This window comes from Lactuca sativa, chromosome 7, assembly GCF_002870075.4.
Source record: "Lactuca sativa cultivar Salinas chromosome 7, Lsat_Salinas_v11, whole genome shotgun sequence".
NCBI classification, from domain to species: Eukaryota; Viridiplantae; Streptophyta; class Magnoliopsida; order Asterales; family Asteraceae; genus Lactuca; species Lactuca sativa.
The window spans coordinates 203,448,946-203,474,292 of NC_056629.2; the positions used below are offsets into that span (position 1 = coordinate 203,448,946).

The following is a 25,347-nucleotide window of genomic DNA, read 5'->3' on the forward strand; positions in this document are numbered from 1 at the left end:
AATTTATAACCTAACAGATGTATATGCCAAGCATTCAGTTACATATTTAAATGAAAAGTTGATGCATCGTTCAAGGAGTGCGTGAAGTTGTTATTATGTTTCCCATGCCTACAAGATTGAAAGATATCAAACTACTTTAGTAGGTATATACATAGTGCTACTATTCATATTTGGATTATAACTTTTCAGCCTTTATAATTTAGTTCTTTCAATTAATGTCTCATGTATTCATGAAGTTGCTATTATCCATATTTGGATTATAACTTTTCAGCTCTAATTTTGATGTTTGTGATATGATTTTAGGAAGCAAACATGGCAACCAACAACAAGTCTTGTATTTTGCAAGTTATATCTTCCATCTTCTTAAGTGTTTTTAAACATCAATTAAACACTGTATATTTAAAGCATTTAATGTGGAACAAAATAGCCTTAACTATACCTCTTTATGATGTTCATTGCTTTCTTAACACATGCTTTTACTATATAAAACATTTACTTTTTTCGTTCTTTTACACGCACTACCATATGATTGTTTGTTTTGTCACTAACGTCAAAAGTCGATGGAAATGCATGTTTATGGTATTGAAAATTTCCATTTTTTTTAGTATAGCATTTTCATACAGTTTCTAATTATGGGAACATTTACTTAGGTCTTCACAACCACAACTTCTGATGACCATAAAGCATTCCACTACTCTTTTTGCAATAATCAAAACGATAATGCATGATTATTATAAATATATTATAAGGACATAAACAAAAGCTTTTACAAATTGTGTAAATTGTACGTTGGTATTAATTGTGGCTAGTTTTTATTTAAGTTGAAAGTATGTTGCTAGTTTTTTATTCGATTTGAAAGTATGTTCTTATTAATAAAATGATACGGCTTGCTGTTTAATTTGGTGTAAACATGGTTATTATTTCTTTGTTAATCTTGAATTTAATTTGTGACACTTGGGTAAGGATTAGTGGTAGATTCAACACCTAATAGACCATGGCTAATTACATTAGTAACAATGATTAAATATATAGAAAAATTGTTCATTTACAAATAATCAACAACGGATAAGCGACGGCAATTAGCGACGGATCTTTGACAAAATGTAGTTGATCCAAAAGTCTTCCGCGATAGCCCAATCACTTCTTGATCTTTCGCTGCCCATTAGCTACCAAGGTTTTTTCGTCTGTATCCATCATTGATTTGTAACTAATGGCTTTACCAACAGATTTCCCGACAGAAATGTTCGTGACCAATACCTATGTTTCTAGTAGTGCAACACATATTAAATTCACATCAATCAGGGCTTCATTGGGTGTAAATAAAACTAAATTTAATTCTTAATTTATTGTTACATTTTTAACTATTGTCATGATTATTTAAACAAAATTTACTTATTTGGTCCATTTTAGATTTCGATTATGATAATATTCTAAAATACTAACCATTGTTTGTAAGTTAAAAAAACATATTACGTTTTTTATTATTATTAATCATTATTGTTGTGCACTATTTTTAAACTAGTTATTACTATTAAAAAGTTATGAAAGATCATCCATTAGTTATTTTAAAACCATTAACTATTATTATTAGTAAATAATTCAAAAGTTACAATTCTATGTCTTGGTAGAAAATTTTATTTTTCATTGCACTTATGTGAAATCTTGTTATGTTTTATGGTTGACAAGATTTACATAATTAAATGATGTTGTGTGAGAAGCAAAACTAGTGAACCATGTATGCAAGTTTTGTAAAGGGGAGTTCGTATACTATGTTCATATATGTATATAATTAGGGTCGTAACCTTGTAATAACAAGAGCTAAACATAATCTGGGTTAGTCCGATTCTAAACCGGTCCATAAATCGGGTCCCATAACTAATATCTTCATACCTATTTAGGTGGTGACATGTGTCATTCAATTTAATTTAGATTAGATTAAGATGTTAAATCTGTACATTTGTCACAATCTTAAATAGGTAGGAATAAAGGGTAGGAATATACTGAATTTCTTTGAAATAAATATTGTTGAGACAATTGTAAAGGCCTGGTACCGTTTTGGTTTTATTAGATTCCTTTTGTCCGATCTAATGTGCTTCAACTGATTTTTTTTATAATAAAAACATTTTTTTTAATACCATATAATACTTTTAAAAATTATTGAGCATTAAGTGGTACAAATTTATAAATTGATTTTTTTTAAAGAAATAAACTAAATGTTTTATAAAACTTCCAAAAATACATGGAAACTAAAAAATTACGAAAAAAATGCATTGAAATGGCAAGAACTAAAATACCTATTAAAATTGCAATAATTACAGAAACATGCAATGAATGGTTAAATATTTTTCAAAATGAAACGATTGTCAAAAAGTCAAAACAAAGTTAAGTACCAGTTCAACATGTTCAACTTAACTGCTATCGATAACGATAACAACATGGATCTTCACAACACCTTTTGATTTCATTTTATGCCTCACGCCATCAACACCATTCAAATTCTTGAAATCCGCAAAAACATTCGACAACTCCACATACGCACCATCACTGTTAGCCTCTAATTCCACCATCTTTCTAGACGCAAGTTTAGCCATTTCCACATTTTTATAAATCTTGTTGGCATTTAGACGGTGCACCCTATGCTTCAGCAATCGGTGCACACGGCATACTCTGGATGAAGCGTAATGATTCATCCAAACGGATCAATCGGCCGTATAAATCAACCATACATCCATACTGCTCTACTCTTTGGTCATAGATTAAGAATGCTTCCAAACCTTCTTCAACATGACCCGCTACACTACAAGCCTTTAAGATTGAAATGAAAGTGACCTCATTTCGTGTGATGTTTTTTTGTTGCATAAGGGTAAAAAGGTCAAGATACTCTTTACCATAACCATGCATGGCTAGTCCTCCCATGGCACCACTCCATGTGTAGACATTCTTTTCTTTCATCACCCAAAAAAACATTCATTGCCGTGTTAAAACCCCCACACTTTTCGTATATATGGACTAGTGCACTACCAAGAGTTGTGTTGATTTGTAGTTTTTTATACTTTATATATCTATATGCCGGTTGTCCCGCATCTAAAGCACTTAACCGAGTGCATGCAGATAATACATGAACCTTCAAACCTTTCATTTCCATTGCGTTAAACAGTTCGAGTCCGTTTAAAGGCTCCCCGAAACGCACGTACCCTGCTTTCATTGCGTTCCAGGCAATCACATCTCGGTCGAGCGTTATTTCAAACTCTTGGCGTGTGAATTTGATATCTCCTAACTTTGCACAGGCGACCACCATTGTTGTCTGAGTTACCAAATCTGGGTTGTTGATGCTAAAAAGCAAATCTTTTAAGTCCCTAAGAGACCCCATTTCAGCGTACAAATTAATCAACCCGCTTTGAACATGTGGGTCTTGATCCAAGGCGTATTTCAAAGCAGTCCCATGTACAGCCAAACCAAAATTCTTATCCACTAACTGTGCAGCAGAATTGATCAAGAACGTAAACAAGTAATTATCAGGTTTATAATTCGATTTTACAATTCTTTTATAGAAATCGAAGCTTTTTTCAGTAGTTGAGCTCTCTTGGAGTAAACTTTGATCAGAGAGTTTAAAGCAAAGACCGGAGGGACTTTCACATTGGTCCAATAGTTGAACAGAATAATCCATATTTTGTGGGTGTTTGAGGGCCATTGATGCAGCAAATTTAGATACAAGATCTGGGCCGTTTAGGAAACCATTGACTAGCAATTGTGAGTGAATTTACTTTTTTTTTTTTTGTCATTAATTTCATAAAAGGAAAACTCTCGATATTATGTGGCAAAATAGCTTACCTAACATATACGAGGGTTAATAAACGATTTCTTGTTATCAGGAAGTTGTTTAACAACATTACATGCCTTGGATATCTTCATACCAACCAACCTAATGTAAGTCTCAACAAAACTCATGACACGTTAATTATTTATGGATCAATCATTATCACTGTGCATTACCTATATATACATGGTCTCTTGTACATTATTTTTCACAGGTTAATCAACTTCATTAATCTTCGATCACCTCTCAGAGTCTTTTGACTCATCTTTAGCGACTCAAAAAAATCCTACAATGGCTTCCACCTCCTACCTTTACATTTTTGCAATTGCACTATTCTCAATTACAACAAATGAGATGTGTTTTGCTTCCCGCAATTTGCTGCAAGCAACCACATTCCCGACACTGCCACAACCACAGATACCAACAATCCCGACAATGCCACAGCCACAGATACCAACAATCCCGACAATGCCACAACCACAAATGCCCACCATCCCCACACTGCCACTACCACAAATACCCAGCATCCCTAACATGCCCAAAGTTTCATTGCCTCCATTGCCTTCTATGCCTACCATCCCTAACTTTCCAACAACTCTTCCCAATATTCCTTTCTTTGCTCCACCACCTTCCAAGAAGTAGATTGTACAACGATATCAAAAAAAGAAAAGAAAAATCCATTATAGAGCTCGGGCGATTTGATTGATCCGGAGATTATAATCTTTTTTATTTGATCGCATTCATGATATTTGTGGCTAGATTAAATTGTTGTCGAGTGCTATCATTCACATGTTTTTGTGTTTTGTGTAATTTGATATACTTTGTAATATATTTTTTCTATTAAGGTTGATGATTTCCATTACTTTTATCTCAAGTGTTTCCTGGTACACAAAATTAGGCAACATGCTTGATATATGTTAACATTACATAACAAAAATTATTAAAAATATACTTTATAAAAACAATTATTTCATTTTACGTTTACTATAAAATACTGAAAATCTTATAATAAGATGAAGTATATATTATAAAACAAATATATATTACAATCACATTAATCAATGACTTCAATCCATGGTTTGAGTGAAAATAAAATAAAAATTTATTTTTAGATTTAATGATAACTTTTTAACTATTGTTATTATTAATTAGTAAAAGCTTATCTATTTGGTTATTTTTATGTTCGATTATGTAGCTTTTTTAAAATATTAACCATTATGTATAGTTAATTAATGTAATTTTATTTATCAGTTTACGTTAATACTTTATTTTTTAGACAAAATTATAAAAATAGTCCTAATGGTTTGTCAAATGTCACAATGTCGGCCACTATTAATTTTCATTATGCAAATAGGAATTGTGGTTTGCAAAACATGCACGTGTGGCCATTTTACTAACTCCGTTAGTATTCAGGAATGACATTTTCGTCTTTTGAAGTATAAAATTACTGAATTCGTGATATTTGGTAAACCAGAATGACCATTTTTGTAACTTGTTTTAAAATAATATAGATGATAGAAAATGAGTTTTTTTTTTATACTCAAAAGTTTGAGGCCATATGAGATTAATATTTTTCTTGTGTTTCACCTTGCATGTTTTGACTTCCCGAATAATAACATTATTCAAACCATCCACAACCGATCATACTTTGGAAGTAGGTATGAAAGAAGACTGTCATGAATCTGACTGTAGATTGTCTAAAGTGTCTTAGACATAACAAAAGTTTGTTGCAGGGTTCATCAGTGCTCCTGTAAGATTACAGTATTGGATTAAACACATGCTCACTTGGATCGCATCATGGATTTTATCACGAGTGATTAGTGAGACGATAATATCCTATATTCTTGAAACCGAGACGTGTGAATTTTATTCTGTAATTCGGTTGCACATTGATAATATGTAAACGCACCAGTAACTTGGTGTTATAAAACATATTGTTGTGTGTGATTTGATGGGTAGGTACAAGCGAGCATTGAGTCCAATTTTATCCGTTCCTTTTACCCAAAGTGGGATAAAAGCGATATATATGGGGCCCTCGATGATTTAGTGATGACACCCTAAGCGCTTGGCAGAGCCAGGACTAAGTTGATGTGTTGAATTGTAGTGTGTTGTCAGTCGTCATAAATCGGAAATCGGGAAACAACACATGAACAGAGAGTCTGATTAAAATCCATGTCTCAGTTCATACGATATCTAGAATGGAGGAATATATGATCCCTTATCTACAGGACACGTTTCTGATATGATCAGAGTTCGACAGCGGCTTTTGAAAGCTACGGTTGTTGATCAGGTTCCGAAGTCATATGCAACTGATAGGATATAATAAGGAGAAAGAGGATTAATTATGATTTATTAATATATTATATGGATAATATATTAAAAGAGAAATTATATTGTTTAATAAATATTTGTCAACAATTAATAATAATTAATTTTGTGGCTAAAAGAGATTAATTAAATAAAGGGGACTGATTGTGTAATTATATGATAGTTGCATAAATGGGCTAATGGACTCCATAGAAGTTGGAGCGGATGAAATCTATGGGGAAACCCATAAGAATTCGTGCAAGGCCTCTAAAGAGAGAGGTCATGGGCTCCTTAGGGCCTAAGCAGTGAAATTAGGGTTTTCTAGTTCAAAACCCTAATAGCCTACCAATATAAGGAACCCCTAAGGCCCCAAAATGTGGTGAAGTAATCCATAAGGGTTCTTGGACGTTTTTGGTGCTCCTCCTCCTTCTCCTAGGCCATCTTGTTGCTCATGGTGTTTGTGACTCCATTAGAAGTGCAACATTTAAGGCACTAAGCTTTCAAAGGTCAAGATCAAAGGGAATTGAGATTGTTATTGCTACATAAAAATCAATGTAAGATCTAAACTCTATTCTTTTGTCAATTTCGATTATTGTATGCTAGAATTAGGGTTTATGAGCGTTGGATGATTATTGCATGTTCATTAGACAAACTAGATCCAAAGCTTTAGGGTTTGCATGTACACCATATGATTGATGTAGTGCTCAAAGCCCATCAGATTTTGACCATACTAAAAAAGGTGAACTAAGTAGAGTTTGTATGTGCCTTTGATGTTATCTAATTTTTGTTTTGACTATGCTCAATGTTATGGGGATCCAAAGTAAAGGTGTGTTGGTTGGAGTCTATAACCAGCGATGGAGATAGAAGGTGAGGGGAAGGGGGAAAACTGTAAAAGGCTTATGAACAAGACATGTGTACTATCATAAGCATACCTAGGTGGTTCCCGAGGTAGCCAAGGAAAATTTTTGGGGATAGCCTTTTACTTTGATCTTGGATTCGGCACTCTGTATGTGTACTAAGAGTTGAAAATTTTGTAACCACCCATGTGTAGATAATGAAATAAGTACTTCAAGGTAAGTTCATATAAGTAATATTATACAAAAACCCTAGATTTTATGTAATTCTTTTGTTACTAACTCCTAACTGGAAAAATATTTGTATTTTAATTCTTAAATTTATAACCTAACAGATGTATATGCCAAACATTCAGTTACATATTTAAATGAAAAGTTGATGCATTTTCCGAGGAGTGCGTGAAGTTGTTATTATGTTTCCCATGCCTACAAGTTTGGAAGATATCAAACTACTTTAGTAGGTATATACATAGTGCTACTATTCATATTTGGTTTATAATTTTTCAGCCTTTATAATTTAGTTCTTTCAATTAATTTCTCATGTATTCATGAAGTTGCTATTATCCATATTTGGATTATAACTTTTCAGCTCTAATTTAGATGTTTGTGATATGATTTTAGGAAGCAAATATGGCAACCAACAACAAGTCTTGTATTTTGCAAGTTATATCTTCCATCTTCTTAAGTGTTTTTAAACATCAATTAAACACTGTATATTTAAAGCATTTAATGTGGAACAAAATAGCCTTAACTATACCTCTTTATGATGTTCATTGCTTTCTTAACACGTGCTTTTACTATATAAAACATTTACTTTTTTCGTTCTTTTACACCCATTACCATATGATTGTTTGGTTTGTCACTAACGTCAAAAGTCGATCCAAATGCATGTTTATAGTATTGAAAATTTCCATTTTTTTTAGTATAGCATTTTCATACAGTTTCTAATTATGGGAACATTTACTTAGGTCTTCACAACCACAACTTCTGATGACCATAGAGCATTCCACTACTCTTTTTGCAATAATCAAAAAGATAATGCATGATTATTATAAATATATTATAAGGACAGAAACAAAAGCTTTTACAAATTGTGTAAATTGTACGTTGGTATTAATTGTGGCTAGTTTTTATTTAAGTTGAAAGTATGTTGCTAGTTTTTTATTCGATTTGAAAGTATGTTCTTATTAATAAAATGATACGGCTTGCTGTTTAATTTGGTGTAAACATGGTTATTATTTCTTTGTTAATCTTGAATTTAATTTGTGACACTTGGGTAAGGATTAGTGGTAGATTCAACACCTAATAGACCATGGCTAATTACATTAGTAACAATGATTAAATATATAGAAAAATTGTTCATTTACAAATAATCAACAACGGATAAGCGACAACAATTAGCGACGGATCTTTGACAAAATGTAGTTGATCCAAAAGTCTTCCGCGATAGCCCAATCACTTGTTGATCTGTCGCTGCCCATTAGCTACCAAGGTTTTTTCGTCTGTATCCATCATTGATTTGTAACTAATGGCTTTACCAACAGATTTCCCGACAGAAATGTTCGTGACCAATACCTATGTTTCTAGTAGTGCAACACATATTAAATTCACATCACTCAGGGCTTCATTGGGTGTAAATAAAACTAAATTTAATTCTCAACTTATTGTTACATTTTTAACTATTGTCATGATTATTTAATCAAAATTTACTTATTTGGTCCATTTTAGATTTCAATTATGATAATATTCTAAAATACTAACCATTGTTTGTAAGTTAAAAAAACATATTACGTTTTTTATTATTATTAATCATTATTATTGTGCACTATTTTTAAACTAGTTATTACTATTAAAAAGTTATGAAAGATCATCCATTAGTTATTTTAAAACCATTAACTATTATTATTAGTAAATAATTCAAAAGTTACAATTCTATGTCTTGGTAGAAAATTTTATTTTTCATTGCACTTATGTGAAATCTTGTTATGTTTTATGGTTGACAAGATTTACATAATTAAAGGATGTTGTGTGAGAAGCAAAACTAGTGAACCATGTATGCAAGTTTTGTAAAGGGGAGTTCGTATACTATGTTCATATATGTACATAATTAGGGTCGTAACCTTGTAATAACAAGAGCTAAACATAATCCGGGTTAGTCCGATTCTAAACCGGTCCATAAATCGGGTCCCATCACTAATATCTTCATACCTATTTAGGTGGTGACATGTGTCATTCAATTTAATTTAGATTAGATTAAGATGTTAAATCTGTACATTTGTCACAATCTTAAATAGGTAGGAATAAAAGGTAGGAGTATATTGAATTTCTCTGAAATAAATATTGTTGAGACAATTGTAAAGGCCTGGTACCGTTTTGGTTTTATTAGATTCCTTTTGTCCGATCTAATGTGCTTCAACTGATTTTTTTTATAATAAAAACAATTTTTTTTAATACCATATAATACTTTTAAAAATTATTGAGCATTAAGTGGTACAAATTTATAAATTGATTTTTTTTAAAGAAATAAACTAAATGTTTTATAAAACTTACAAAAATACATGGAAACTAAAAAATTACGAAAAAAATGCATTGAAATGGCAAGAACTAAAATACCTATTAAAATTGCAATAATTACAGAAACATGCAATGAATGGTTAAATATTTCTCAAAATGAAACGATTGTCAAAAAGTCAAAACAAAGTTAAGTACCAGTTCAACATGTTCAACTTAACTGCTATCGATAACGATAACAATATGGATCTTCACAACACCTTTTGATTTCATTTTATGCCTCACGCCATCAACACCATTCAAATTCTTGAAATCCGCAAAAACATTCGACAACTCCACATACGCACCATCACTGTTAGCCTCTAATTCCACCATCTTTCTAGACGCAAGTTTAGCCATTTCCACATTTTTATAAATCTTGTTGGCATTTAGACGGTGCACCCTATGCTTCAGCAATCGGTGCACACGGCATACTCTGGATGAAGCGTAATGATTCATCCAAACGGATCAATCGGCCGTATAAATCAACCATACATCCATACTGCTCTACTCTTTGGTCATAGATTAAGAATGCTTCCAAACCTTCTTCAACATGACCCGCTACACTACAAGCCTTTAAGATTGAAATGAAAGTGACCTCATTTCGTGTGATGTTTTTTTGTTGCATAAGGGTAAAAAGGTCAAGATACTCTTTACCATAACCATGCATGGCTAGTCCTCCCATGGCACCACTCCATGTGTAGACATTCTTTTCTTTCATCACCCAAAAAAACATTCATTGCCGTGTTAAAACCCCCACACTTTTCGTATATATGGACTAGTGCACTACCAAGAGTTGTGTTGATTTGTAGTTTTTTATACTTTATATATCTATATGCCGGTTGTCCCGCATCTAAAGCACTTAACCGAGTGCATGCAGATAATACATGAACCTTCAAACCTTTCATTTCCATTGCGTTAAACAGTTCGAGTCCGTTTAAAGGCTCCCCGAAACGCACGTACCCTGCTTTCATTGCGTTCCAGGCAATCACATCTCGGTCGAGCGTTATTTCAAACTCTTGGCGTGTGAATTTGATATCTCCTAACTTTGCACAGGCGACCACCATTGTTGTCTGAGTTACCAAATCTGGGTTGTTGATGCTAAAAAGCAAATCTTTTAAGTCCCTAAGAGACCCCATTTCAGCGTACAAATTAATCAACCCGCTTTGAACATGTGGGTCTTGATCCAAGGCGTATTTCAAAGCAGTCCCATGTACAGCCAAACCAAAATTCTTATCCACTAACTGTGCAGCAGAATTGATCAAGAACGTAAACAAGTAATTATCAGGTTTATAATTCGATTTTACAATTCTTTTATAGAAATCGAAGCTTTTTTCAGTAGTTGAGCTCTCTTGGAGTAAACTTTGATCAGAGAGTTTAAAGCAAAGACCGGAGGGACTTTCACATTGGTCCAATAGTTGAACAGAATAATCCATATTTTGTGGGTGTTTGAGGGCCATTGATGCAGCAAATTTAGATACAAGATCTGGGCCGTTTAGGAAACCATTGACTAGCAATTGTGAGTGAATTTACTTTTTTTTTTTTTTTTGTCATTAATTTCATAAAAGGAAAACTCTCGTTATTATGTGGCAAAATAGCTTACCTAACATATACGAGGGTTAATAAACGATTTCTTGTTATCAGGAAGTTGTTTAACAACATTACATGCCTTGGATATCTTCATACCAACCAACCTAATGTAAGTCTCAACAAAACTCATGACACGTTAATTATTTATGGATCAATCATTATCACTGTGCATTACCTATATATACATGGTCTCTTGTACATTATTTTTCACAGGTTAATCAACTTCATTAATCTTCGATCACCTCTCAGAGTCTTTTGACTCATCTTTAGCGACTCAAAAAAATCCTACAATGGCTTCCACCTCCTACCTTTACATTTTTGCAATTGCACTATTCTCAATTACAACAAATGAGATGTGTTTTGCTTCCCGCAATTTGCTGCAAGCAACCACATTCCCGACACTGCCACAACCACAGATACCAACAATCCCGACAATGCCACAGCCACAGATACCAACAATCCCGACAATGCCACAACCACAAATGCCCACCATCCCCACACTGCCACTACCACAAATACCCAGCATCCCTAACATGCCCAAAGTTTCATTGCCTCCATTGCCTTCTATGCCTACCATCCCTAACTTTCCAACAACTCTTCCCAATATTCCTTTCTTTGCTCCACCACCTTCCAAGAAGTAGATTGTACAACGATATCAAAAAAAGAAAAGAAAAATCCATTATAGAGCTCGGGCGATTTGATTGATCCGGAGATTATAATCTTTTTTATTTGATCGCATTCATGATATTTGTGGCTAGATTAAATTGTTGTCGAGTGCTATCATTCACATGTTTTTGTGTTTTGTGTAATTTGATATACTTTGTAATATATTTTTTCTATTAAGGTTGATGATTTCCATTACTTTTATCTCAAGTGTTTCCTGGTATACAAAATTAGGCAACATGCTTGATATATGTTAACATTACATAACAAAAATTATTAAAAATATACTTTATAAAAACAATTATTTCATTTTACGTTTACTATAAAATACTGAAAATCTTATAATAAGATGAAGTATATATTATAAAACAAATATATATTACAATCACATTAATCAATGACTTCAATCCATGGTTTGAGTGAAAATAAAATAAAAATTTATTTTTAGATTTAATGATAACTTTTTAACTATTGTTATTATTAATTAGTAAAAGCCTATCTATTTGGTTATTTTTATGTTCGATTATGTAGCTTTTTTAAAATATTAACCATTATGTATAGTTAATTAATGTAATTTTATTTATCAGTTTACGTTAATACTTTATTTTTTAGACAAAATTATAAAAATAGTCCTAATGGTTTGTCAAATGTCACAAAGTCGGTCACTATTAATTTTCATTATGCAAATGGGAATTGTGGTTTGCAAAACATGCACGTGTGGCCATTTTAGTAACTCCGTTAGTATTCAGGAATGACATTTTCGTCTTTTCAAGTATAAAATGACTGAATTCGTGACATTTGGTAAACCAGAATGACCATTTTTGTAACTTGTTTTAAATTAATATAGATGATAGAAAATGAGTTTTTTTTTTTATACTCAAAAGTTTGAGGCCATATGGGATTAATATTTTTCTTGTGTTTCACCTTGCATGTTTTGACTTCCCGAATAATAACATTATTCAAACCATCCACAACCGATCATACTTTGGAAGTAGGTATGAAAGAAGACTGTCATGAATCTGACTGTAGATTGTCTAAAGTGTCTTAGACATAACAAAAGTTTGTTGCAGGGTTCATCAGTGCTCCTGTAAGATTACAGTATTGGATTAAACACATGCTCACTTGGATCGCATCATGGATTTTATCACGAGTGATTAGTGAGACGATAATATCCTATATTCTTGAAACCGAGACGTGTGAATTTTATTCTGTAATTCGGTTGCACATTGATAATATGTAAACGCACCAGTAACTTGGTGTTATAAAACATATTGTTGTGTGTGATTTGATGGGTAGGTACAAGCGAGCATTGAGTCCAATTTTATCCGTTCCTTTTACCCAAAGTGGGATAAAAGCGATATATATGGGGCCCTCGATGATTTAGTGATGACACCCTAAGCGCTTGGCAGAGCCAGGACTAAGTTGATGTGTTGAATTGTAGTGTGTTGTCAGTCGTCATAAATCGGAAATCGGGAAACAACACATGAACAGAGAGTCTGATTAAAATCCATGTCTCAGTTCATACGATATCTAGAATGGAGGAATATATGATCCCTTATCTACAGGACACGTTTCTGATATGATCAGAGTTCGACAGCGGCTTTTGAAAGCTACGGTTGTTGATCAGGTTCCGAAGTCATATGCAACTGATAGGATATAATAAGGAGAAAGAGGATTAATTATTATTTATTAATATATTATATGGATAATATATTAAAAGAGAAATTATATTGTTTAATAAATATTTGTCAACAATTAATAATAATTAATTTTGTGGCTAAAAGAGATTAATTAAATAAAGGGGACTGATTGTGTAATTATATGATAGTTGCATAGATGGGCTAATGGACTCCATAGAAGTTGGAGCGGATGAAATCTATGGGGAAACCCATAAGAATTCGTGCAAGGCCTCTAAAGAGAGAGGTCATGGGCTCCTTAGGGCCTAAGCAGTGAAATTAGGGTTTTCTAGTTCAAAACCCTAATAGCCTACCAATATAAGGAACCCCTAAGGCCCCAAAATGTGGTGAAGTAATCCATAAGGGTTCTTGGACATTTTTGGTGCTCCTCCTCCTTCTCCTAGGCCATCTTGTTGCTCATGGTGTTTGTGACTCCATTAGAAGTGCAACATTTAAGGCACTAAGCTTTCAAAGGTCAAGATCAAAGGGAATTGAGATTGTTATTGCTACATAAAAATCAATGTAAGATCTAAACTCTATTCTTTTGTCAATTTCGATTATTGTATGCTAGAATTAGGGTTTATGAGCGTTGGATGATTATTGCATGTTCATTAGACAAACTAGATCCAAAGCTTTAGGGTTTGCATGTACACCATATGATTGATGTAGTGCTCAAAGCCCATCAGATTTTGACCATACTAAAAAAGGTGAACTAAGTAGAGTTTGTATGTGCCTTTGATGTTATCTAATTTTTGTTTTGACTATGCTCAATGTTATGGGGATCCAAAGTAAAGGTGTGTTGGTTGGAGTCTATAACCAGCGATGGAGATAGAAGGTGAGGGGAAGGGGGAAAACTGTAAAAGGCTTATGAACAAGACATGTGTACTATCATAAGCATACCTAGGTGGTTCCCGAGGTAGCCAAGGAAAATTTTTGGGGATAGCCTTTTACTTTGATCTTGGATTCGGCACTCTGTATGTGTACTAAGAGTTGAAAATTTTGTAACCACCCATGTGTAGATAATGAAATAAGTACTTCAAGGTAAGTTCATATAAGTAATATTATACAAAAACCCTAGATTTTATGTAATTCTTTTGTTACTAACTCCTAACTGGAAAAATATTTGTATTTTAATTCTTAAATTTATAACCTAACAGATGTATATGCCAAACATTCAGTTACATATTTAAATGAAAAGTTGATGCATTTTCCGAGGAGTGCGTGAAGTTGTTATTATGTTTCCCATGCCTACAAGTTTGGAAGATATCAAACTACTTTAGTAGGTATATACATAGTGCTACTATTCATATTTGGTTTATAATTTTTCAGCCTTTATAATTTAGTTCTTTCAATTAATTTCTCATGTATTCATGAAGTTGCTATTATCCATATTTGGATTATAACTTTTCAGCTCTAATTTAGATGTTTGTGATATGATTTTAGGAAGCAAATATGGCAACCAACAACAAGTCTTGTATTTTGCAAGTTATATCTTCCATCTTCTTAAGTGTTTTTAAACATCAATTAAACACTGTATATTTAAAGCATTTAATGTGGAACAAAATAGCCTTAACTATACCTCTTTATGATGTTCATTGCTTTCTTAACACGTGCTTTTACTATATAAAACATTTACTTTTTTCGTTCTTTTACACCCACTACCATATGATTGTTTGGTTTGTCACTAACGTCAAAAGTCGATGGAAATGCATGTTTATGGTATTGAAAATTTCCATTTTTTTTAGTATAGCATTTTCATACGGTTTCTAATTATGGGAACATTTACTTAGGTCTTCACAACCACAACTTCTGATGACCATAGAGCATTCCACTACTCTTTTTGCAATAATCAAAAAGATAATGCATGATTATTATAAATATATTATAAGGACAGAAACAAAAGCTTTTACAAATTATGTAAATTGTACGTTGGTATTAATTGTGGCTAGTTTTTATTTAAGTTGAAAGTATGTTGCTAGTTTTTTATTCGATTTGAAAGTATGTTCTTATTAATAAAATGATACGGCTTGCTGTTTAATTTGGTGTAAACATGGTTATTATTTCTTTGTTAATCTTGAATTTAATTTGTGACACTTGGGTAAGGATTAGTGGTAGATTCAACACCTAATAGACCATGGCTAATTACATTAGTAACAATGATTAAATATATAGAAAAATTGTTCATTTACAAATAATCAACAACGGATAAGCGACAGCAATTAGCGACGGATCTTTGACAAAATGTAGTTGATCCAAAAGTCTTCCGCGATAGCCCAATCACTTGTTGATCTGTCGCTGCCCATTAGCTACCAAGGTTTTTTCGTCTGTATCCATCATTGATTTGTAACTAATGGCTTTACCAACAGATTTCCCGACAGAAATGTTCGTGACCAATACCTATGTTTCTAGTAGTGCAACACATATTAAATTCACATCACTCAGGGCTTCATTGGGTGTAAATAAAACTAAATTTAATTCTCAACTTATTATTACATTTTTAACTATTGTCATGATTATTTAATCAAAATTTACTTATTTGGTCCATTTTAGATTTCAATTATGATAATATTCTAAAATACTAACCATTGTTTGTAAGTTAAAAAAACATATTACGTTTTTTATTATTATTAATCATTATTATTGTGCACTATTTTTAAACTAGTTATTACTATTAAAAAGTTATGAAAGATCATCCATTAGTTATTTTAAAACCATTAACTATTATTATTAGTAAATAATTCAAAAGTTACAATTCTATGTCTTGGTAGAAAATTTTATTTTTCATTGCACTTATGTGAAATCTTGTTATGTTTTATGGTTGACAAGATTTACATAATTAAAGGATGTTGTGTGAGAAGCAAAACTAGTGAACCATGTATGCAAGTTTTGTAAAGGGGAGTTCGTATACTATGTTCATATATGTACATAATTAGGGTCGTAACCTTGTAATAACAAGAGCTAAACATAATCCGGGTTAGTCCGATTCTAAACCGGTCCATAAATCGGGTCCCATCACTAATATCTTCATACCTATTTAGGTGCACTACAAGAAAAAAGGCCTTTTACGACGCGCAAAATACGACGCTCATTGATCTATGTTACGCAAGAGAGAGTGACATTAAAAAAATGTCATCTCTTCAAAAAATTTAAGTATATATGTCGCGTTTTATTGAGTGTCTTTAGAGTTAGTGTCTAATGTAAAAAACTTAAAAACACGGAGGGCACTTAATGTAAAATGTGCGCCGTCTCAAAGTGTCGCATTATAATTTTAGTGAAAGGCGCGCATCTGTTCACAAAAATCGAGGTTACTAACAAAATATCTAACACTCACTATTCATCAGTCACTTCACTCTCTACTACGATTCTATCGACGGTGAGACCTCGACTCGCCTTCCCTTGCAGACAACGTCTCCTCCTCCGATCGTTAGGTTACTTCTCTGGCTGATTTCGCCTCGCCGACGATCGTGGGTTCAACTGACATCATTGGAGACTGCTAAAATTTACGTGCCCTAGGTCCGATTAAGGTGTTCCTGTTGAACCGATCATCGACCCAAGTGAGCTTCCCGGTTGGCCATATAACGTTGTAACAAAAGAGAAAGAGCAGAAGAAAGTCGAGACAAGGGGAAGAAGCGCCTGGTAGCCATGAATCTGATGCTAAGTTGAACACATTCAAGGGTTTCTCACCTACTGAAGCTTCTCAAGTCGAACACAAGGTAAAATCTCAAGCTTCTCAAGTTATATGTAATGTTTTTATCCCCTTCTTTCATCTTGCGAACATTTTCTCTACTTTTTATCCCAAACTTTCACCTTGTTCTCAAGGTGAAGAAAGGATTAGCTAACCGTGTATACATAATGACAGTTGCCTAAGAAAAGAGTCGAAAAATCCCTCAAAATACTCTTAATCTAACTCCCCTGTGAGATGTTTCTCTTCAGGTTCTTCGAACCCTGGTCTGGTAGAACATAATTTTTTATGTTTTCTGATTGTACTTATGAAATTATGAAATCATGTTGTATCTTTCATTTCGATTGGGTGTATGTATGGACGATTTGTAATAGGGATTGAGATTATGAAATCATGGTTGAAGCATTCATTAAACCCTAAATGTAGATGTCTGAGTCTAGATTTATTTTTTAACTGTTGAGAAATTCTGCAAGGACACTTGATCTTCTTAAGAACATAGAAAAAAGTTCTAAGTTGTTTCACTTAATTAGTCAAAAAGCATCTTATTCTGGAACCAAAAGACTAGTTAGAGCATATTAAACATTGAAAGTGTATGTATTTATGAAATCAGCCATTGATTCATTTTGCATTTTGATCATCACACAACCTCTTTGATAGAAACCAAAATCCAATAATAGATAAATGAAACTCAAATATGAGATATATAGATCTAGGAAGCTATTTGATTACTAAATGGAAATAAGAACAAATCAGAAAGGAAATCCAAATAATTATCCTCCTGCCCTAATCAGAAAAGTTCTCTCAAGAGAAACTTCCTGCACAAAGACCAAGTCGATAATCAAAGTTACAAAATACTAAATGATTCAATACTCTTAAGAATTAAAAATCTATAAAAAGCTTGCCTGTTTGTTTAAAGCATCCAAAGTTTCTTCATTGAGGTCATTACCAGCAGTGATTCCAGTCTTTCCAAACCTCGGAACTCCAAATTCCATTCCAATTATTTCAAAGAACTTTCTTTTGTCACATGAAAGATAAGCAAGATCACCAAAATCCAACCGAATTCCCTTTGCTTTATACCTATACAAATAAATACATCAATTAACATATTAATTATTATCATTAAAGTTTAAACCTTGTGTATCATAAAATAGAAAAAGACAATAATACCCTAGATCATTTAGTGCTAGAAGAACAACACAGAAGTTAGGAACACCACTCTTCATCACTGTGTGTGAAGGTTGGATCTTCCAAAAAAAATCACGTATTAAAAACCCACCCAACAATCTTTCTCCGAACTGGGTATCAACTATCAGGTTAGAGCTGCTACTCTCCACCAATACCAGCAACCATTGCAATCATCAAGGTGCGTTCATTGGAGAGTGCAACCCAATTGTTTTATCCCTCCGATGCCTTTCAGATATAATATTTGCTAATTTGCTGTCATCATCTGAGCTTCCCAGTCTTCCACGAACACCCTTTCGAATCAAAAGATGTAAAATACCCCGATTACCCTTTCTATCTCTCTTTATCTGTGGGTGTGTTTGCAAAAATAGAAATAAACCTCTTTGATTTCGAATTTCATTATCTCACCTCTTCATCACTTCTATAACCGTCCCTCTCCCTCTAAATGAGAAATCTTTGTTGATTAGATCTGAAAAGCGGAGGAAGAGAAAAGACATCATGAACCTCGGAAAAATTTGACCAGGTAATACTTGTCTTATGTTTTACTTCATATATGTTCTTCTGTTACGCCTATTCCACTCCGATCCCAACTTAATTTTCCAACATAGTTAAGGTTTCACATAGTTGCTCTCGACTTGTGTTTTTGTTGGAAATATTTTAATTAAACTACTACGTTTGTTAACATCTTTGATTTTTTTGGAAGATCCAACCTTCACACACAATGAAAAAAAAATTATCTGATAAGTGTTTGCTGACATGCAAACTACGTGGCATGTACTTGGCAAATTATTAAAAGGTTAAGGTCATATAATAACTCACGTATTTGTACTTTCTTACATATATTTTTTAGTTAAAATACTTCAGGCCTCAAGTATTTTATGCAAAAAAAATAATCCCTGTCAATTTTCATCACATACAAAAAATTTCAGGAGTGAAAATGTAACACCCAATGCACAAAGACCAAATTACCCTTTGCCTAATGCCTACCTTTTGCTTATGACTACCTTCAGCAGTTTGTTTTGTTTCAATAACAGTGCTACGTAGGGATGTTTCTGCATAAGAGCAAAACAGATATACTCTATCAATACCACCATCTTGAAGGTCCATTCTTTATCACATTCTCTATCAATACCACCATCTTGAAGTAGAGGCTTGTAAATAATGATATACTCATCAGACTTATCATATTCAATTTTCAAATAGGTGCATAATTTGCAAAAAAAGACAAACACAAAACTGCTAGCTAAAGAAAATTCTGATTTTATTGCAACAAATCTTCTGGCTACAAACAAACAAAACATTCATCTCATCGATCTTGTTAAAAATAAAGTCGATTCTTTGCCTTAATACAAAGCCAATTAATAATTGTTCATGTTTGTATATCAATAACAACTCTTTATTAGTTGATTGTACTAAGATATAACACCAATAAACATCAACCACTAGACAATTCAATTCAACAGTGGAACAGGGAACCAAAATAACATTGTGATCCGGAGGTTTAGGAGGTATTAATTCCCCTAAAGCATACAAACCTCTGTATGAAGAATGAACTAACTCTATATGTTTTTCCAATTGGACTCCAAAGCTGTACAAGGCTTCATTTGTTAAGCCTCCTATTAGCCCCTTAGATGGATCATTGACTCCTTGCGTGGAGATATCTGAAGTTGATTTAACTTCACTGACAAACACCCATGTACCAATCTCAGTAGAGAAGAGTAGTTTAATCTTACACCTAGGCTTATCAAGGTAGACCGAGTTATAAATAGATGGCAAGGAGATTGCAGGTACAATCAATCCTCCTGAATTGTAGTATTTAGCTTGCATGTGGGTCGATGAAAACAGAAAGCACACAATATTACAATTCGGTCCCTCCACTTTTCCCTTGTTTTCAAAGAAGATCCATTCTTTTGGCTAATGGCTACTTCCAAACATACATACATACATAATACATAGCCACACACATGTTCAATTCTTTTGGTCTCTCACACCTTTCTAAAACCAAAATATATACACCAACTTATCTTACTATCTTGTTTTATGAATATTAGTATTAAACCACTTTACAATGTTTATTTACAGCCAAGGGTCAGATTCAAAAACTACATTAAAACATGGGTTCTTAAATAATTATAATTTGTATAAACATGAGCATGCCTAATAAGGCAAGCCTATCTTCAACTTCTTTTCTGTACACCTATATCAAACCACTGCCATCTGTAACTTGAAGCTTCCCATTTAACATTGTCTTGTATTCATCATCTGTAACTTGAAGCTTCTCATTAAACATTGAAAGTGTATGTATTTATGCTTCTAACTATTTTTGCTTGTAGGACTATTGGCAAGAGGATTAAAAGTGCATTGATCTGGGTGGTAACTACAGCTGTATGTCGCTTGGTGCTGTGCATATTATACGGTTAGTATCTCCTCCAATTATTAATTTATTCTTACAAGAAACATTTTCACTTATGATCAAATGCAATTAGGAGTAGAACCTACTTTTAGTCATTTAGAAGGTTGATGTCCCTGGTTTCCCATGCAAGTAGGTATGATGGGCACTGCCAAAAAAATTAGCTTACATGGCAAAAATTACTATTCTAGCTTTGCATTTTGTATACTTATAATAGGATTGATGAATGAGATGTTTCTAGGCTTTGACATAATCTGACTGTGGTTTGTACACTAAATGGTGTTCGTTAATTTTTTTCATAATTGTGCATTGCAATATGCATGTAGTTACAATGAGTTACAATTTTTTGTTACTTGCTGCAGGCTCAAAGGGTGATAAAGCAACAGTTTCTGCTATAAATTACACTGATATTCCACATACTCAGGTAAGAAAAGGAATTTATTTTTAATCTATCTATTTTTTAGGGTACATAAGTTTTTTATTTTTCATTTTCTAATATAGATTCTATTATATTATTTTGATTAAAAATTCACTTTTGTGAATATTCGTTTAAAATATCCAAGCCTTTTTAACTTAACATTAAAAACAATCAAAAGCCTAACATATATTGTACATACTTTACAATAAATACATATAACATATAGCTCAACAGAATGAGATTAAAAAGAATGTCATCCAAAAAGCTTCTTGCTACTCTACAAGCAATACATATAACACCTGCACCTCTTCTTTTCTAACAGATCCATCATGTTCACCCTTTAACAGGATTCATACAAATCAATTCAATCATATTATAACAAAAACAATAATTAATCTATAACTAAACTTATTACAGATTCTAAAAACAACCTTGAGAAACAGAGAGTTTACCTGTGATGAAAATTTTATAACAAAAACAATAATTACTCACCCTTTCACAGGATTCATACAAATCAATTCAATCATCTTTAAATAATAATAAAATGATAATTAATCGACTTGTGATGAAAATTTTACTAACCTCAATCTCCCACATTAAATCAGGAATGGAAACAAGTAGAAACATCAACTCATTAACCAACAAAGACAGAAGAGAAAGAAAGAAAGAAAAAAACAACAAAGAACAGCCATACCTATAGATCTTAGGTACTCACCCTTTAACAGGATTCATACAAATCAATTCAATCATATTATAACAAAAACAATAATTAATCTATAACTAAACTTATTACAGATTCTAAAAACAACCTTGAGAAACAGTTACCTGTGATGAAAATTTTATAACAAAAACAATAATTACTCACCCTTTCACAGGATTCATACAAATCAATTCAATCATCTTTAAATAATAATAAAATGATAATTAATCGACTTGTGATGAAAATTTTACTAACCTCAATCTCCCACATTAAATCAGGAATGGAAACACCACTATAAATTAACCAACAAACATAAATATTTATACATTTGTAGAAACATCAACTCATTAACCAACAAAGACAGAAGAGAAAGAAAGAAAGAAAAAAACAACAAAGAACAGCCATACCTATAGGAACTTCTTATGTAGTATTAATCACAATTAACATCAAACATAAATATTTATACATTTTTAGAATGTAACTGTCAACTGACAGTTAATACCTAATTTTAAACAGATTGACCACCCAAGGGTATAAAGGTCAAACCCATAAATTATGAAATAACGGGTTTGCAGGTGGTTTTGTGCTGGACACATGTTTAGTCCATTTCTAACTTTAAAATTTCTGCAAAAAAGATCATATTCAAAATTTTAAAAGTATTTCTAATTTTCAAATTTCTGTAAAAGTTCATAAAATTTTATAACAAACACATAAAAATATTCAAACAAGCTGAAAAAGTAACTGGATGCTGAAAAAGTAAATGATAACCTATACAGTTTTGTTCCCTGCTTCAGTTTTGTCACTGTACAGTTTTGGCCCCTGTATAATTTTTTTGTCCCTGTATAGTTTTGGCCCTGTACAGTTTTGTTTTTGCATAGTTTTTGTCCCTAAACATGCGTAATCATTATTGCTTTAAATGTTAAATAATTATGTAGGTTGGCAACAAATGTTTAATGGATAAATCATGGATTTCCTCTAGTAGATTATCAAATGCATATGATGAAGGTGTGAATGCTTTTCTAGAGTTTGCACAAACTAATAATCCAAAGTTAGATGTTATTCCATGCCCTTGTGTAAATTGCATCAATTTGTGTCACCACTCAATTGACAATGTCCGTTATCATTTGTTTGCCCACGGCTTCGATGAGAATTATAAGATTTGGTCTTTCCATGGAGAAAAACAACCCAATAGTGATTCTAGATGCCCTAACAATTCCATTCCTCCTGATGCTATTTATACAAAGGATATGCTTCATGATGCCTTCAAATACGTAGACGATGAACCTGATTCGTTGAAATCACTTCTTGAAGAGTGTGATAAGCCACTTTATGTAGGGTCAAAGTATAATGCACTTAGTGGATTATTGAAATTCCAACATTTGAAGGGTCAATTTGGATGGTCTGATGCTAGTTTTGATGCTTTGTTGTCTGTCCTAAAAGATATCTTACCATCAAACAATACCATCCCTAGCTCGATATATGAGTCCAAGAAGTTGCTAAAAGGAGTAGGTCTACAATATGAGAAGATTCATGCATGTGAAAATGATTGTGTTCTATTCTGGAAAGAACATAAAGATGCTTCTCATTGTCCAACTTGTGGCACTTCTCGTTGGAAGAAGAATTCCAAAAACGTACCTTCAAAAGTTTTGTGGTATTTTCCTATCATCCCTAGATTTAGAAGAATGTTTTCAATACCACAAATTGCTCATGACTTAACTTGGCATGCACAAGGTCGGGTCAATAGTGGGAAGCTTACTCATCCTCGCGATACCCCTTCTTGGAAGCTTGTTGATAACACGTGGAAAGAATTCGGACAGGAAAAACGAAATCTTAGATTAGCCTTGTCTGCTGATGGTATCAATCCACACAAGTCATTAAGTTCCAAGCATAGTTGTTGGCCAGTTATCCTAATAACATATAATCTACCCCCTTATTTGTGTATGTCAAGAAAATTCATGATGTTGACTCTGTTGATATCCGGGCCAAACCAACCTGGTAACAATATTGATGCCTACTTGGCACCATTGATAGAAGATCTAAAGCTCTTGTGGGAAACTGGCGTTGAGACTTTTGATTCTCATAAGAAAGAATACTTCAATTTAAGAGCAATATTACTTTGGACTATAAGTGATTTTCCCGCGTATGGTAATCTTTCGGGGTGTGTTACCAAAGGTTATTATGCTTGTCCAATATGTTCAAAGAATACTTGTTCACAATGGTTGCCAAAGTCCAAAAAAGTATGCTTCCTTGGGCATAGAAGATTCCTACCACTTGAACATCCTTTTCGCAAAAGAAAAAAACATTTCAACAATCAACAGGAGCACGATTTTATGCCACAACCATCATCAGCTGAAGAGATTTATGACTATCTGGCGGGATTTGAGACTACATGGGGTAAGAAGATAAAGCCAAAGAAGGTAGTATCAAAGAAGGTAGGATCAAAGAAGATAAAGTTAAAGAAGATAAAGTCAAGGAAGGGAGTGTCAAAGAAGGAAACGCCAAAGAAGGAGAAGACAAAGAAGAAAAAAGAAAGTATCGACGAGAGATCTAAATTTTGGCATAAAAAGTCAATTTTTTTTGAACTTGAATATTGGAAGAAGTTGCCTGTTCGGCATCAGTTAGATCTCATGCACATAGAAAAAAATGTGACCGAGAGTGTTTATGGGACAGCGTTGAATTTGCCTCACAAGACGAAGGATGGATTAAAAGCACGACAAGATCTTGAAGCGTTGGGCATCAAGACTGAATTACGACCTGAACCAAAAGGGGATCGACATTGGCTTCCGCCTGCCAAGTACACATTGAATTCTGCAGAGAAACATCTATTTTATGAAACCCTGTCTAACATAAAAGTTCCTTATGGGTATTGCTCTAATTTCAAGAATCTCGTGTCGGATGATGTTTCAAAGATGAATGGTTTGAAGTCTAATGATTGCCATGTACTAATGCAACAACTTCTTCCATTTGCAATCAAAGGGGTGTTAGATGTGAAGGTGCGGAGAACAATCCTAAGCCTGTGTCATTTTTTCAATGAGTTGTGTAGTAAAGTTGTTGATGTTAGTAAGCTAGGCAAGTTGCAAAGTGACATCGTATTAACATTATGTTTGTTAGAGAAGTACTTTCCTCCTTCATTTTTCGATGTCATGACTCACTTGATGGTGCATTTAGTTAGAGAGGTGAGGTTGTGTGGCCCGGTTCATTTTAGGTGGATGTATCCATTTGAGAGATACATGAAAACACTTAAAGGGTATGTAAGAAATCATCATCGACCCGAGGGTTGCATTGCAGAGTGTTATGTGGCAGAGGAGGCCTTAGAATTTTGTTCAGACTACTTAAAAAACAAGAAATCAATTGGCAATCCTCATGAGCGTGTTGATGAAAGAATCCGCAGTGGCAAGCCTTTATCAAAGGCTACAATTGATGCTGTAGATGCTCAGTTACTTGATCAAGCTCATCTTTATGTATTACGAAACACTGCTGTTGTGGAGCCGTATATAG

General features: G+C 33.1%; 2 protein-coding genes and 2 pseudogenes across 2 annotated transcripts; 2 read left to right on the top strand and 2 right to left on the bottom strand.

The window, feature by feature from the left end:
• Positions 1-2,408: 2,408 nt before the first annotated feature.
• On the bottom strand, positions 2,409-3,751 carry LOC128127414 (putative pentatricopeptide repeat-containing protein At5g40405; annotated as a pseudogene).
• A 357-nt stretch (positions 3,752-4,108) lies between these two features.
• LOC128127415 (protein PELPK1-like) lies at positions 4,109-4,459 on the top strand. The gene has a single exon (XM_052765898.1). It carries the CDS (start codon positions 4,109-4,111, stop codon positions 4,457-4,459), a length of 351 nt encoding a protein of 116 aa, XP_052621858.1.
• A 5,246-nt stretch (positions 4,460-9,705) lies between these two features.
• Positions 9,706-11,048, bottom strand: LOC111895000 (putative pentatricopeptide repeat-containing protein At5g40405; annotated as a pseudogene).
• A 360-nt stretch (positions 11,049-11,408) lies between these two features.
• On the top strand, positions 11,409-11,759 carry LOC111894090 (protein PELPK1-like). The gene has a single exon (XM_023890196.1). It carries the CDS (start codon positions 11,409-11,411, stop codon positions 11,757-11,759), a length of 351 nt encoding a protein of 116 aa, XP_023745964.1.
• The last annotated feature ends 13,588 nt before the right edge of the window (positions 11,760-25,347 follow it).

Excerpts from the sequence above, each read along its gene's own strand:
- LOC111894090 (XM_023890196.1), top strand. The coding sequence starts at position 11,409 with ATGGCTTCCACCTCCTACCTTTACATTTTTGCAATTGCACTATTCTCA.
- LOC128127415 (XM_052765898.1), top strand. The coding sequence starts at position 4,109 with ATGGCTTCCACCTCCTACCTTTACATTTTTGCAATTGCACTATTCTCA.